This window comes from Lytechinus variegatus, chromosome 2 (assembly GCF_018143015.1).
Source record: "Lytechinus variegatus isolate NC3 chromosome 2, Lvar_3.0, whole genome shotgun sequence".
NCBI lineage: Eukaryota > Metazoa > Echinodermata > Echinoidea > Temnopleuroida > Toxopneustidae > Lytechinus > Lytechinus variegatus.
The window spans coordinates 73,339,647-73,354,325 of NC_054741.1; the positions used below are offsets into that span (position 1 = coordinate 73,339,647).

The 14,679-nt window shown below is 36.3% G+C and overlaps 1 protein-coding gene across 3 annotated transcripts in view; it reads left to right on the plus strand.

Moving 5' to 3' along the window:
* Window positions 1–14,679, plus strand: part of LOC121408963 (tetratricopeptide repeat protein 28-like) — a 59,400-nt gene that overhangs the window by 31,033 nt on the left and 13,688 nt on the right. For all 3 annotated transcript variants that reach the window (XM_041600707.1, XM_041600709.1, XM_041600708.1), the window contains 5 exons: window positions 5–152; window positions 5,513–5,659; window positions 9,252–9,377; window positions 9,815–9,973; window positions 11,551–14,358. In XM_041600707.1, coding sequence (XP_041456641.1) covers window positions 5–152; window positions 5,513–5,659; window positions 9,252–9,377; window positions 9,815–9,973; window positions 11,551–14,358 — 3,388 coding nt within the window. The remainder of the gene's footprint in view (window positions 1–4; window positions 153–5,512; window positions 5,660–9,251; window positions 9,378–9,814; window positions 9,974–11,550; window positions 14,359–14,679) is intronic.

Sequence of the window (14,679 nt, forward strand, 5' to 3'; positions counted from 1 at the left end):
CCAGGCCTATTATCGTCAGGGTGTGGCCCTGCAATGTCTTGGTCGCCATGCCGATGCGTTGGCAGCGTTTGCTTCCGGTCTTGCTCAGGATCCCAAGAGCCTTCAACTCCTGGCTGGTCTTGTGGAAGCAGCAGTCAAGTCACCACTCAAAGGTAACTATGCATTAATACAGGCAAAACCTACTTACTCACATATCTGAAAAGGATAATCTTTTCATAAACAAAATATGATTAATTGTAATTTCTCATTTTGAGTATCTATACACAGTCCCCTTGCCAATAGAGAAAATATTACTTTGTATTGAATGTGAAAATTAACTTTTAGAAATTTTTGACAAATGTTTGATTTTAAAAGAAATGAAATAAATATCTATGGAAGAAAAAAAAATGTTATCAGTTTTACTTTAGAACATGGCAATATACATATTTGTTATTCTTTTAAAGTTTAGTCTTATTCTTTATTTGATTTATTGATATTAGAAATCCACAGGAACATTTTCTTAAACTTATGACACACAAATTAAAATCAAAGTCTGATTTTTAGTAATCTCTCAAAACCAAAATCTGCATGCAAAAATTATTAAGGTACATCCAGAGCATATCTAAAATTAAACTATGATGAAAATATTTGCAAAAGAAAATTGATGTTACACACTAGTGAGGGAACATTGTTTGCTGCATGGTGAAAGATGGATTGTAATTTCACATTAAACCAGCTACATGATATGAGTGAGGTCTGTGACCAAAGTCACACCTGGTCCAGATTGCATACAGTGATATGTATAGGAATGATATACTTACTGAAAGGCAGTCTCTGAGCTTACTGCTGAAGATTTTTATGCCCTCCCCCCAGACGAAGTCAAGTCCTTAAGGGGTATTTAACATTGCCCCTGTCTGTCAGTCTCCCCACTTGGTTTCCGCGCTATAACTTGAAAAATATTTATAATGGATTTTTGACAATTTTGGTGCGTAGGTAGATGTCAGCAAAATACAGGCTAAGTTTGAATTCGGAGTCTGCAGGTCAAAAGTCAGAGCTAATTAAATATGCGAGTTCTTTACCGCATGATCAAAAAAAAAATTGGGTTTGTAGGTAGATGACACCAAAATGCAGGCAAAGTTCAAATTCAGAGTCTCCAAGTCAAAATTTGTCACAGCTCAATATATATGGAGGTTGGTTCAATCGTATTGAATGAATTTCTGATCGCGGGGGGGGGGGGGGGGGGGGGTGAGGAATTGGTCACGTGAACTACAAGGTGTGAGAGAATGTCAGAAAGGGTGGGGAGGTGTGTGTGGGGGGTCAACAAAGATGCAAATAGAGGGAGAGAGAGATTTGAACAATTTTCACATGAAGACATAGGTAGGAATTGATGGATTGATTGACAAAAAAAATAGTCGATGTACGGAGAGTTAAAAAAAAATACAGATAGGAACATATCTCCATAACATGAATAGATGTTAACAGAGAGAATAATTATGTCAGATGGACTACAAATAGACTGAGGGGTAGTTTGATAATGAATTAACATGAATTATGTTAAGCATTGCATAATAGTGAAGGGAGTAAAAACAGAAGGGATTGCTTACAAAAAATGTGTGATTTAAATGTAGCATTTTAAAGATAAATGTGAGCGAACCAATGTAGGAAGATTAAAAACCTAACACGAGCATCATATCATGAGTGAAATAGTCGTGCATATGTACAAGCAGATGGCAGTGGGAGAGTGGAAATAATAGATCACAAACAAAGAGTAGAATGTTCATCATGTTACTGCCAGAAGGTATTTAGTGCTCTACATGTATGTATCAGCAAGAGCAGTAAGGACTGTTTTGCATGAAACCCATCATGTTCTAGATACAAAAAGTGTATTCATCATACTCATTTGATGGATTAGTTTAATGTATGCCTGTAGGTAATGTCAACATGAAAGGGAATGAAATTGCATTTGATCAAGTTCACTTCCATCTCCAAGTGGTGTTTCTCCATGCCCAATTTGCTTTCTCCTTTCTTCACTCTTTTCTCCATGTTCTTTTTTTCAATCCTTCTCAAATACATATTTCATCACTTCATTGCATTGCACGGTCATTCTCTTGTTTCGTGCAATTTGTTCCCCCCTCTTTCCTTAGGTTTATTTTTCTAACCCCCTCGAAAATTGAATGATAATATTTTACAACTCTGATGAATGAAGCAAAATTATTTTCATGTTTTATATTTAGTGATCACAGGAATGCTCTGGATGTACCTTACTGTACAATTCCTTTCTCTCACTCTCAGCTATGACTTCATTCGTCATTACAACTCCCCTCACTTTTAATAATAACAGTGTCACAGGCAATCAAATTATTTGTTGATCTGTCCCCAAGCTAGCCGAATGATTGGGCAAATCTACATGTAAGGTGATACATGCCACGGATACGGAATAGAGTCAGTTGCCAAGCACTGCAACTTACACAAACAATATCCAAGTCATATGAGCTTTCTATACTTCTGAAACTATGTAGTTTACAACACGCATTTTTCATACCCAGAAAGAAATTACAATTTAATTTGGTGTTGAAACACATATACAATTATTTCTCTGCATAATGCATTTTTCATTTTCAGAAAGAAATGCTGTTATGAAATTTGTCATGAATTTACAGAATTCCTTTTTCATAAGTAACAGACATAAACAAGATCCACTAAAGTATAGATAGGAAGAAGATTTACTAATCAGTATAGATAGGAAGAAGATTTAAAAATCAGAACTTTGTTATTTCTTGACCATTTTCTGTAATTGATGTATCAAATTAAAAAGCAGATATTAAACTTTTTAAAAATGTGGTTTTCTTTTTGAAACCCAGATACTCCCCGCCAAATGAGTTTTTGGTATCCTTTCTTCAAATTGTTTTTGCTCACTCATGCGTGAATGAGGAACAATCTAAGTAATATCAGATAAAAGAGGAGATTCTAAGCTTTACATTGGTAGGTCATTTGTCTATTGTATTCTAATAAATCTCTGTTTCGTTTTTTCTTTTCTGGGACGCACTGTATAGCACAGTCATTGTTCTACACTTGTTGCTTGATATTACTTTTGTCTGAAAAATTCAGAGTTAAAGTGTTTTTAAGGCAGTCCATGCACTTTTGAATTTATTATGAACCTATTTTAATGTCAACTCGGCCATTTATCATCAATAAAAACTGTAAAGCTATGAGCCTCATGAGGGGAGTGGGGGGAAATGCCATCAAAGAAGACCCAAACTCCGTTACCAGGGGTCATATGTTCAAAAATTTATAACTATAAAAAGATGCTTTCTGTTGGGGAAAAATTATGGTTGAATTGTTTAATTCATGAGCCATTGGACATTTATGGAGTTGATTTATGGGACTTGTGCAGCAAACACTGAAGAGGGAAGTGCGATAAAAAAGAATGCATGTCTAAATATACACGGTGTATTTGTATTGGGCCTATATACACAGGGATGTTAAGTCATATACAATCAATGTCCTTTCAGTTCTGAAAAGATGAGATGCTGATTGGACATATACCCCTTTCATAAACCCAATTAAAATGAATTAGGCGGCTAATAGCAGCATAATTTGGTCGTAAAATTGGAGGAGGACAAGAGTTATCCGCATTACTCTGATGCTGCTATTATCCGCATAATAGCGGCATCGGGATAAGATTTTGAGTTTATGAACGCATTTCCAAATAATGCGGATAATTGCCATGGTGCGGTCACAAGGTCACCCTTTTCCAACACAACCGCATCGGAGGGGGCGTAACAGTTGTCATGGCGATTATCCGCCTTTTTCAGGACGGGCGCTCGTAAAAATAATGCGGCTTATTTACGGAGTTTATGAACGCAATTTTTATTGAATTATCCGCATTACTCTTAGGCGGCTAATTGGAGGATAGGTTTTTGAAAAGGGTAATATTTGTATGTGATCGTTCTCTGCCATGAAATGCTATATATAGGATATAAGGCAATTTCAGATTTGTGATGTAATCTGGGTGATGAGTTTGATTGGCTCACAATATTGGCATGCATTATGGGCAATGCAAAAACACAAGGAGCAGTATTACTGTCCAAAACCATTTCAATAGTTTGCAAAACAACCACATCACAGCAAGTTTTGTCTTGTATCTAAAACTGTCTATTATCTCCTAAGTAGAAGACAATGAACAGCATATGACTTTGCATGTACTTTCAGAAATTGACTTTGATTTTGAATAACTCTTCTGACTAAGTTTATTTTAAAAGTAAAAGAAAGGAGTAAAATTCACATTTTTTTTCATATCAGAAAGTCCACTAAAAAATCTTTATAATCACTTTAAGTCTTGTCACTGACATTGCACATGACCATTTTAATTGGTAAGGAAAACCCATACCTGTTAAATATTTCCAATATTACAAATTTGAAATAGAAATTTCAATTCTCAATTTTGGAGAATACACTTTGTGCCTTTCTGCCATACACTCAAGAATATACATAAAGATTCTGATCCTGGCATTCCATTTCTTAAATTATGGATATCTTGGTTTTCTCAAAAGTGATATTTATTTCTCTTTCTCTCTTAAAACTGCATTCTCCTTCTGGCAATCTCTCCAATAAATGAAAAATGAAAACCGCTAGAGTGAAATGAAAATCATAAAGTCACTATATTTTAGTGGTTTGTGGAGGATTTGTGGGATATTACCACAATTCATAGAATTTTCTTGAGTTTTCTTTCCCCTGGAGAAGAGAAGAGCTTGAGAATAAACGAGATGTAGTACTTTCTCCAGATTGGAATGAAACTGCATAGCCAGTGGAGGGTGATTATAGATTCAACAGGGCAAGCAGAAAAATATCTGTAGGCTAGATAATGATTATATTTCTTACAAAAAAAAATTAAAATAGAAAAAAAAAGGATATCAAATGTTTATGTTTCGTTAGAATCGTTAGAATTAAAGAGTATGAATGAATAGTTCCTGTTGTTTTGGATTTTTTTCTCTTTTTTTGAATTTATAGTTTTTGTTTGACCTTTTGCCAATATTTTGTTATATGAAAGTGTCATTCAATAATATTCTACAGGTAAAATTTTTGCTGTGTATTCAAAATGGTAAATAGGCAAAAATAATTAACATTTTTTTTTTGCTTCTTGGTGGGAGCAGCCACTGCAAACAATACCATCTCATGTTATTTCTCATATGTGATGTATTTCTTAAATCTAAAATGCTAATGGTTGATATGCCATTTTGGGGATAATCATATACTTATTTCAATAATGGGATTTTAGTTTTATTCAAGATAACCCTTTGAGCACATTCTTTACCATTCCACGTCTCAGATGGGTTTGCTATAAACAAGGAAAAACAATTGCATTTACTTTTGATGTAAAATCAGTCAATTAATCCAATAAAACACATTTGCATCTATTTCCTTCACATCATAATCACTATATGCACGCAAATTGATGATTAGCTTGGAGCATCAGGAATTGTTTTTTTGTTCTAATCCAACATCATTACTTTTCTCTCCAATCTTAATTCAGACAACTTCGAACCAACCTACAAGCAGCTTGTGTCTATGAACCTGGATAAGAGTCCCTTTGTAATCATCTCTGTGATTGGTCAAGAGCTCCTTGCTGCTGGCTATCATGCATCCTCATTGGTTGTTCTAGAGTCTGCGCTCAAGATCGGTAAGAGACGATATTCCTATCTAAAGTACCTTTGCATAAGTCTGACCGGCGTTTTTCACACAGGAATTCTACAAGCATTTTTTTTATCATCTCTAATTCTCACTTTCATTAGGCTTATAGACAAGACAGCATGGAAAATCTACAATTAACATACCCATATTTGAAGAATAGAGTGTGTTTGAAAAGAACTGAGAATTATTCAAAGATGAATACAGCCGTACTCCCGAGGGAAAGCGGTTTGAAAGAAATGAGAGCAAAGCTCCTATATCAATTTATTTTCATTATCAGCTATCAGAGCATATCATATTCTAAATGCATGCATTGTCTTACTTCACATACCATCTGTTGAATTGAATCTAGTGTTATTACCTAATGGCCCATATTTATTCTAATGGTGCATGCCCTTGGCCTACTCCATATTTCTTTTTTATCTTCAAAATATTCTTTGATTTTGTAAGCCCTTGGACTCATTTGATTTTTCTTATGGGCTACGGCTAATACTTTTAGTTGGAGGGTTTATACCAATCAAGTTTACAGTGATGAATAATTTTTAGGGTCATGATTTATGTTTTTATCATTATGGAGGATATATATCAGTAATGGGATCCAATTGAAAAAAAAAACATTTTAGATATAATTCTAATCAACTTCTGACTAATTAAAGTGAAATGCTTGTAGTTTGAAATATGCTATTTCCCTCACACATCTGTTTTTTCCCCTTATAAGTTAAATAAACAAATTAGGCTACATGTAATTTAATTTCCATTAATTGCAAAGAAACTTAAATCATAATGAAAGAACTTTACTGGCCAAGTCTGCATCAATAATGATTTATTCATAACAAAATTGTACTCACAGACATGCCTGTCAAGAAAATTTTCTTCAATGATACGTCAAAATATTATGTTGGTGTTCTAGTTTCTTTTTTGATGATTTCAGGATCTGATGATTACCCAAGGGGATCGCATATTGTATCACATCATGTATGATTTACTGCTAAACCCTCCACTTTCCTCATTAAAATGAATTTCTATATTTCCACATTTGCAATAAAAAGTATCCCTCATTAGTTGCCATAAACAGACAGACTGCTCCTTGTGGGTTCATCTCATTGGTGGTGAAATTGATATATTTCATATCGTGATGTAGCTCGTATAATTCTGTCTTTTAAAGTAACCTTGCTGTCCTCCATCATGAATTGGAATCATTTTTCATTTTCTGAAATAATTGAAGTCCATCATTCTTTATTGCCAAATTGATGAGTGTAACTGGAGGATAGTTATAGACACAACATGGAGAGAAATTATTTAGAACACACATATTATAAACTGCTAGTGGTTATTATGTTATGTAAATCATATTAGGATGTGTTCACACCAAATAAGAGTGCACAAACACATAACATTATAATCATGATTCTAGTTTGTGTTTATATTCCCTTTACCCCCAAAAGTGTGTTCATATGTATAAAGTATGATTCTGGCATTGAACTTAAAAGCATCCCTTTATTGTTGCTTCATGTTTGTGTTCCCAATATTTACAGAGAAATAAAGATGCACAATGGCTGATGGTTATTAATCTCTGAAAATGTAAAAAAGTAGAATATAAGGTTTTCTAAATGAATACCAAAAAAATCTACTCCCATAAGTTGCAAAATAGCCCCCATGAATTTTTATTTGAAAGTAGCCATGTTTTCTAATAAATATGTTTAAGAATTGTAAATCTTTTAGATAAACTTGTCACTTGAATGCAACTTTAGATCATTGAAATCAAATTAGACCCTCATATATGTTCGATCCTGGTTCATTCCCCATCACATACACATTTATGAATATTCAAGGGTGATGTTGGCCGTGGGTTTGCATCACCATCGTCATGGCGATGACCATCAGAGTCATCCCATCCCAGCTCCAGACACCTTTTTGTCTCCTCCATGCATCATCCCCTAAGCCTCTGTTTTCACACCTATCAAGACAGACAAGGGCCTATGCAAATAGAACGTCATGATGGATATAGTGCACATGAACTTCCTTGGGTAAACTGTACATACCAGGGACCTTCATCTTTTACCTTTTTATCATATATGATTTATCTAATTGTCTTTTCTGCTTCTACCATCTCTCTTGCTGCCTCTCACTATATCATGCTATTGTTGGCTTTTCTCTTGTCTCTCCTGAAATCACACTCTCTTCTCTCTCCCTCCCCTCCCTGCTATCTCTTGTTCTCTATGATTAATCATTCTCTTTCTTTATCCTCTAGTCCCCCCTCTATCTCTTCCATTTTCAAGGCATAAATGCTAAAAATCCTTTATGAGAGATAAAATTTTCTTCTTGTATTTCTATATAATCATTTGTATGCCTTGTTTGGGAGCTTATCCCCTATAGTTCTATTGAGGCATAATTAGACCGTGAATTCAGATGGGAGCTTAGCCTCCATGTAAATTAATTAATCAATCTTGAGTGATGATATGACTTAGGGCTAGCGGTAAGCATCAAAGCACTGTGCTACTTCACATTTCATGCTTCAGACCAGTGAAATCCTCTTCAGACCCACTGTTTTCTCTCAAATCCTCACACAACTTACAAGAGCCAGCTGACTTTGATGAATTCATTTACATGTAGATTCTGGTATAGTCAGTTGGCTCTGTTTGGATTCATCCCAATTCAGTATAAATGGACAAAACAATATTGAATCTTTTAATTCAAAGAGAATATAATTTTCAATCACTGAATACACATTAGGAAATTAATGGACTATCAAACCTATTATGTTGTCTTTTCAAAGATTGGAAAGTTTATAATGTCCATTTCTCTTGTTTAATAAGAATTTACAAATTAAAAATTTCAGCTTTTAGCTGGAGAAGTTCATTGCACTGTCCATGTGGCATGAATGTTCAAACCATGAAGGGCTTAAAACCAGTGCTAACATACAAACTTATCATGAAGACTGTTGAAACTTGCAGCTGGGTCTCCCTTTTGTACTTGATGCTCTAGTTAAAAGGCTGAAGTGTATTGGTGACTAATGAGCTTTAGGCCTTCAAGTTGAGAGCTCTTGGATTGAGGGTGTGGGGGGGGGGGCACAGAATGGAACCGAGAGGAATAAGTATAAGTGCATTTAAAAAGTGGTTGAAAGACTGAATTCTGAACAAGGAATATGAATATTAAAGGTAGGAAAAACACAAAAATAAGAAATTTAGTTTATAATGGAGTGGAAGAAGATGTAAGAGTTGTAAAGGGAAAGAATATAAACAACTTGAGAGGGGTTGTAATAAATTCAGGGCCAGGCTGTCATTCAAGATATGAAATTATATTCAAAATATTGGGAGCTATAAGAAAAAAATAAACAAATGAAAAACACTTTTAATATTCTAAGGGCTAATGTAAGAGGGAAAAATAAAAATATACTGGAATTAATTCAATATTAAGGTAAATATCAGTCCAACAAATTCACATTTTTGTGTATGAGGATAAAAAGAGAGCTAAGATGTTTCCATTTGTTGAGTATTGCATGTAATCAGGTTAAACAGGTATGATAAGTCAAGCAATTTTTGTACAATTTCTTACAAAGACTTCCACTTTCTTTGATCTTACAGGTACAAGTAGTCTGAAGCTACGAGGATCTGTCTTCTCAGCATTGAGTAGTGCTCACTGGGGTCTAGGAAACACTGACAAGGCTATCTCATACATGCACCAAGACCTATCAGTTGCAAAATCACTCAGTAAGTAAAGTCCAACTGATTTATACCAGTATAGAGGTGCTTTGTGGGTAGACTCTCTTTTTTGCAAGAGCAAAATCAACATCAATTCTCAGAAATAATTATCATTTGACTAAATCATTCGTAACATTTATGTCTATGTGTATGGGAAGGGCTACTTGCTGACTCCATTGCAGTCAGAATGTTCTTTAGAGATGCTTTGCCAGGTAGCCAATTCTGTCAGTAAAATTCCTCTTTATTTGAACTTGTTTTATTGAGATAATTTATTTGGGTTTTTATTTTGCTTCAATTAATTGAAAATAATAATGTATAATTCATTAATTCTCAGCTTGATTATTATTCCGCTGTGTTTATTAGCCAATTATCAATAGTTTGTTTCTTCACACCAGTGACAGTATACAAATTTTTACAAATTTTTCTGCTACTTCTTTCCCAACCAGGTGACCATGTAGGTGAATGTAGGGCTCATGGAAACCTGGGAGCAGCATACTTCTCTCAGGGTAACTACAAGGAAGCCTTAACTCACCATCACTTTCAACTCTATCTCGCTATGAAGCAGAAAGATCGCAATGTAGCAGCATCAGCACTCAGTAGTTTAGGTAAGTAGTCGTTCATTCCTAATTTATTTTTTCTTCCCTTCCTCAGTCTTTCCTCTTTTCTAGTAGCTCCTTTTCTCCATACATTTCCTTATCTCTTTCAACTTCATCTCCTTTTTCATATCCTTCTTCTCTTTTGTCTTTTCAAATACAAAATTTGTTATGTTCTCTGCTATTCTCTCTTTCCTACCTTCCTCCACTTATATCCTTTATCTTCCTCCCCATTCCTCTTTTTTTCTTTTATTTTTTGCCTTTTTACATTGTCACTTTTTCTCTTCATTCACTCTGTCTTCAATTTGCATTTTCCTTTTGCTTTGTCACTATGGTCTCCATAGTCTCTTCTCTTTCCTTATCATTAATCCATTCCTGTTTTATTCCTCTTTCGATTGTGATACCTCCCTCTAATCATCTTTTCTTTGACATTTTTTTTTCGTATTTTACAAATTCTTCACTTTTTACCATTCTTTACTCTCTCCTGTTCCCATCCTTTTTCAAAATATCTACGGATAAGATACACTGATATTGATTACTTTATTGCCACACATATGTGCTTACTGTTGCATTCATTATACAATGTTCAATCTTCATTATCAAGTTATGAATATAGGCATGGGGTTATTCAAAGAGAAGCAATAGCTATAATCAGTATAACAGTGTAAGGAATTATTCATGAAATGAACCTGCTATGTGTGGAAGATTCATCAAATGTGAAGGCAATAAATTTCACTATTTGTAGGAATAATACATTTTTGGATTGCACAGCCTGACCACTTGAAAGCTTGTGTGGTTGCCAACCCAAATTAAATAAAATGACCTTCATTTTAAAGCTAGGGCACATTTACATTTAAATCACATATTGGCATGAGATATGTACTGTCACGTATCAGCTTCATTATGAATTGGGTATCCTGAAACAAACTTTCCATTTCCCTTAAGTAAACGAAATGTAGTATTTTATAGATTGCACCAGTTTTAAGTGACAATTTCCATGATTATATCTGATTCAATTCTGACCAGCTCAAAAATGAATTTAAATGTGGATGGTAGAGTGATGGAGATGTTATCGAGGATGGGAAAGGTATGGAGGTGTCTTTCATAATGTGGGATGGGGTCCTGGAGAGGTTTATAGTTCTTTTAGAGTCTTCAATTTGTGTCACAGGTATTTCTTCTTGCTCCAGTTCTCACCTTTCTTGACTAACCACATGATGGGCCATAGGCCTCTTCTAACATTATGTAGTTTTGTTATTCATATTTCCATGTCCATGAGTGCAAGTTATGTTTAATTCCTTGTATTAATGGTCATCTCCTGGGTACAATTTTTATGTCTAATTTTATATTTATATAAGCCAGAGGAGAAAACATTTCTATGTATATATTTCATATCATAGACAAATAAATTGAAATTGAAATGAATTGAACTTAACCTTGTTTTTTCATTTTAATTGATGTGCTATATAATGTGTATTTCATTCCGTTTTCAAGTTTCTGCTATTGTTTAAAGAACTGTAAAACATTGGTACTATGTTTGGAAGTCTTGCAGAAAATAATGCCTTACCTTACTTTATTTTTTTGTAACTCAGGTCATGTATACTCAGCGATTGGAGACTTCCCCAATGCACTCACAACACACAAGCAATGTGTCACTCTGGCACGACAACTCAATGACAAACAGTTTGAAGCTCGGGAGATTGGAAATGTTGGCGCTGTCCAGCTTGCACTAGGAGATTTTGACAAGGCATTGGAATGCCACAAACAGCACTTGGACATTGCTAAACAGCTGGAGAATAGAACTGAGGAAGCGAGAGCATACAGTAATTTAGGAAGTGCTTTTCATTATCAGAGGAACTTTGAGAAGGCATCTCATTATCACAATGAGGTGCTGTCAATTGCGAAGGAACATGAGAATCGTGCAATGGAAGCAAGGGCCTATGCAGGACTTGGACATGCTGCCAGGTGTTCAGGGGATCTGAACACAGGTAAGCAGTGCCATGAACAGCAACTCAATATAGCACTCAGCACCAAAGACAAGGTCATGGAAGCGAGGGCCTGTTCCAACTTGGGGATAGTGTATCAGCAGCAGGGACAGTATGACACAGCCTTGAAGTGGCACAAAGCACATATGAACATAGCAACGGAAATGAACGACAGAGCAAGCATGGGACGTGCATATGGTAACATGGGCAATGCGTACAGTGCCTTGAACCAGCATGAACAAGCCATCAAGTATCACAAACAAGAACTGACCATCTCACGTGAAGTAAATGATAGGGGAGCGGAAGCATGCACCCATGGTAATCTTGCTGTTGCCTATCAGGCTATGAACATGAAGGACAAAGCCATGGAGCATTATCAGAGCCATTTATCAATAGCTGGTGAACTAAAAGACAAAGCAAGTGAGGCAAGAGCATTGAGCAACCTTGGTAACTATTTTAGTTCTAAAGGAGAATTTCAACAAGCCATTCCTTTCTATGAGAGATACCTCGCATTAGCCAAAGAGGTCAAAGATCTAGAAGGACAAGGAAAAGCTTACCATAATCTAGGGTATGCTCTCTACTCATTAGGAAATTATAAGGCCGCAGTACAATACTATGAGAAAGATCTTCTGCTAGCAAGGGACCAGAAGGACAAGGTATGGATGGGAAGGGCCTATTGCAATCTAGGTCTTGCTTACAGGACGTTAGGTAACTTTGAAAGGGCAGAAGATTGCCAGAAGTGCTTCTTGACAATCACTCAGCAGGTCAAGAATGCTCCTGGCAAGTTCAGGGCTTTGGGTAACCTTGGGGATATCTATATGGCTAAAAAGGATACAGATGGGGCTGTGAGATTCTATGAGCAGCAGTTACAACTCGCAAAAGTGGTCAGCAACAAGGCACTTGAAGCTACAGCATTTGGTGCATTAGGTGCTGCTCAGAGGAAACTGAAACACTTTGACAAAGCACTGGCACACCACACACAAGAGCTGCAGCTGTACCAGGAACTTAATGATCTTAAAGGAGAATGTAAGGCTCATAGTCACTTAGGTGCTGTGCATACTTCATTAGGAAAATATTTGGATGCTTTCAAATGTTACGAGGAACAACTGGAAAGAGCGCGAGAGCTTAATGATGGACCCATTCAAGCACAAGCCTATGGCAATCTAGGTATAACCAAAATGAATATGAACCTCTTTGAAGATGCTCTGGGTTACTTTGAGGAACAACTTGGAGCTCTGGAACAATTAGGTGGCAATATGGTGCTTCAGAATCGTGCAAGTGCTTTTGCAAATTTAGCAGAGTGCTATGAAGCACTGAATGATTTAGAAGAAGCTGTAAAATGTTATGAACAATATCTTCTCATAGCACAAAGTATAAGAAATCTAGAAGAGCAGGACAAAGCTTATCATGGTCTAGGAAATGTCCATCGATCACTAGGTAATCTCCAACAAGCCTCATTCTGTTATGAAAAACGTCTACTCTTAGCACATGAGACAAACTCTGCTACAGCCAAAGCATCAGCCTATGGGGAACTTGGTTGCTTACATAGCCTCATGGGTAACTTTGAGCAAGCAATATCATGTCTAGAAAACCAAATGAGGATAACCCTTGAAGCAAATGACAAAGCAGGACAGGCTGATGCAGCTTGTGGACTTGGTGGTGTTTACCAGCAAATGGGAGAGTTTGAGAAGGCTCTTGAGTTTCATGAGGATGACTTGAAGATTGCAGAGGAAACCAGTAACCTTTCTTGTCAGGGAAGAGCCTTTGGTAATCTAGGAGTGACCCATGAATCTCTGGGTAACTACCAGAAAGCAATCGTTTACCAAGAACAGCATCTTAGTATAGCCGCCCAGGTAAATGATAGAGTAGCTAAAACCTTGGCCTATGCTAGCCTTGGTAGGGTCCACCATGCCCTGGGCAACCACTCTCAAAGTGTCACCTACTTCAAGCAAGGATTGCAGATTGCGAACCAGCTTGGACGCAAAGAGGACGAGGCTAAGATCAGACACCGGCTTGGTCTTGCTCTCTGGTCCATCTCAAAACTTGAGGATGCACAACATGAGCTCTACCGCGCTGCTGAGATTTTTGAGGAAATCCGACGTGATGCCCATGGAAGTGGTGAATACAAGATCTCACTCTTTGATGCCCAGTCTGCCTCTTATCAGGCTCTTCAGCGTGTCTTGGTTGCACTTGACCGTGCAGATGAAGCTTTGGCAGTTGCAGAACGAGGACGAACAAGAGCGTTTGTGGACCTTCTGATGGAAAGACAGAGTGGGAATGAGACAGTTCCTCTAGACACCACTCTAATGACCAATGATCAGATACAGGATCTTGTCAGCAGACAGAGCGCTCACATCCTCTACTTTTCTATTGCAGATGGTCATCTGTACAGCTGGCTAATGAATCCAACTGATGGTGAGATCCTTTTATTTAAGATTTTTTTTCTTAACACGTTTCTACAATGTCATTGTTGATAATTTCAGAATGTAATACATTTCCAGATGTCAGAGAATGGGGTGGTGACTGACCACGTTTAGCTTAAAGATATCACTGAAAACTGGCTTACTTCACCACCTACCTCCAGCAATAGAACATGTTGACAGTCAACATAAGTCCCATAGAAAGATTCTACATTGATACAATTTGGAAACAAACTTTCATGTTTATGTCCCTATGCTTGTCATGATATACATTTTTATGTGTCACTATGCTTACTGTATATTATTATTATTATTA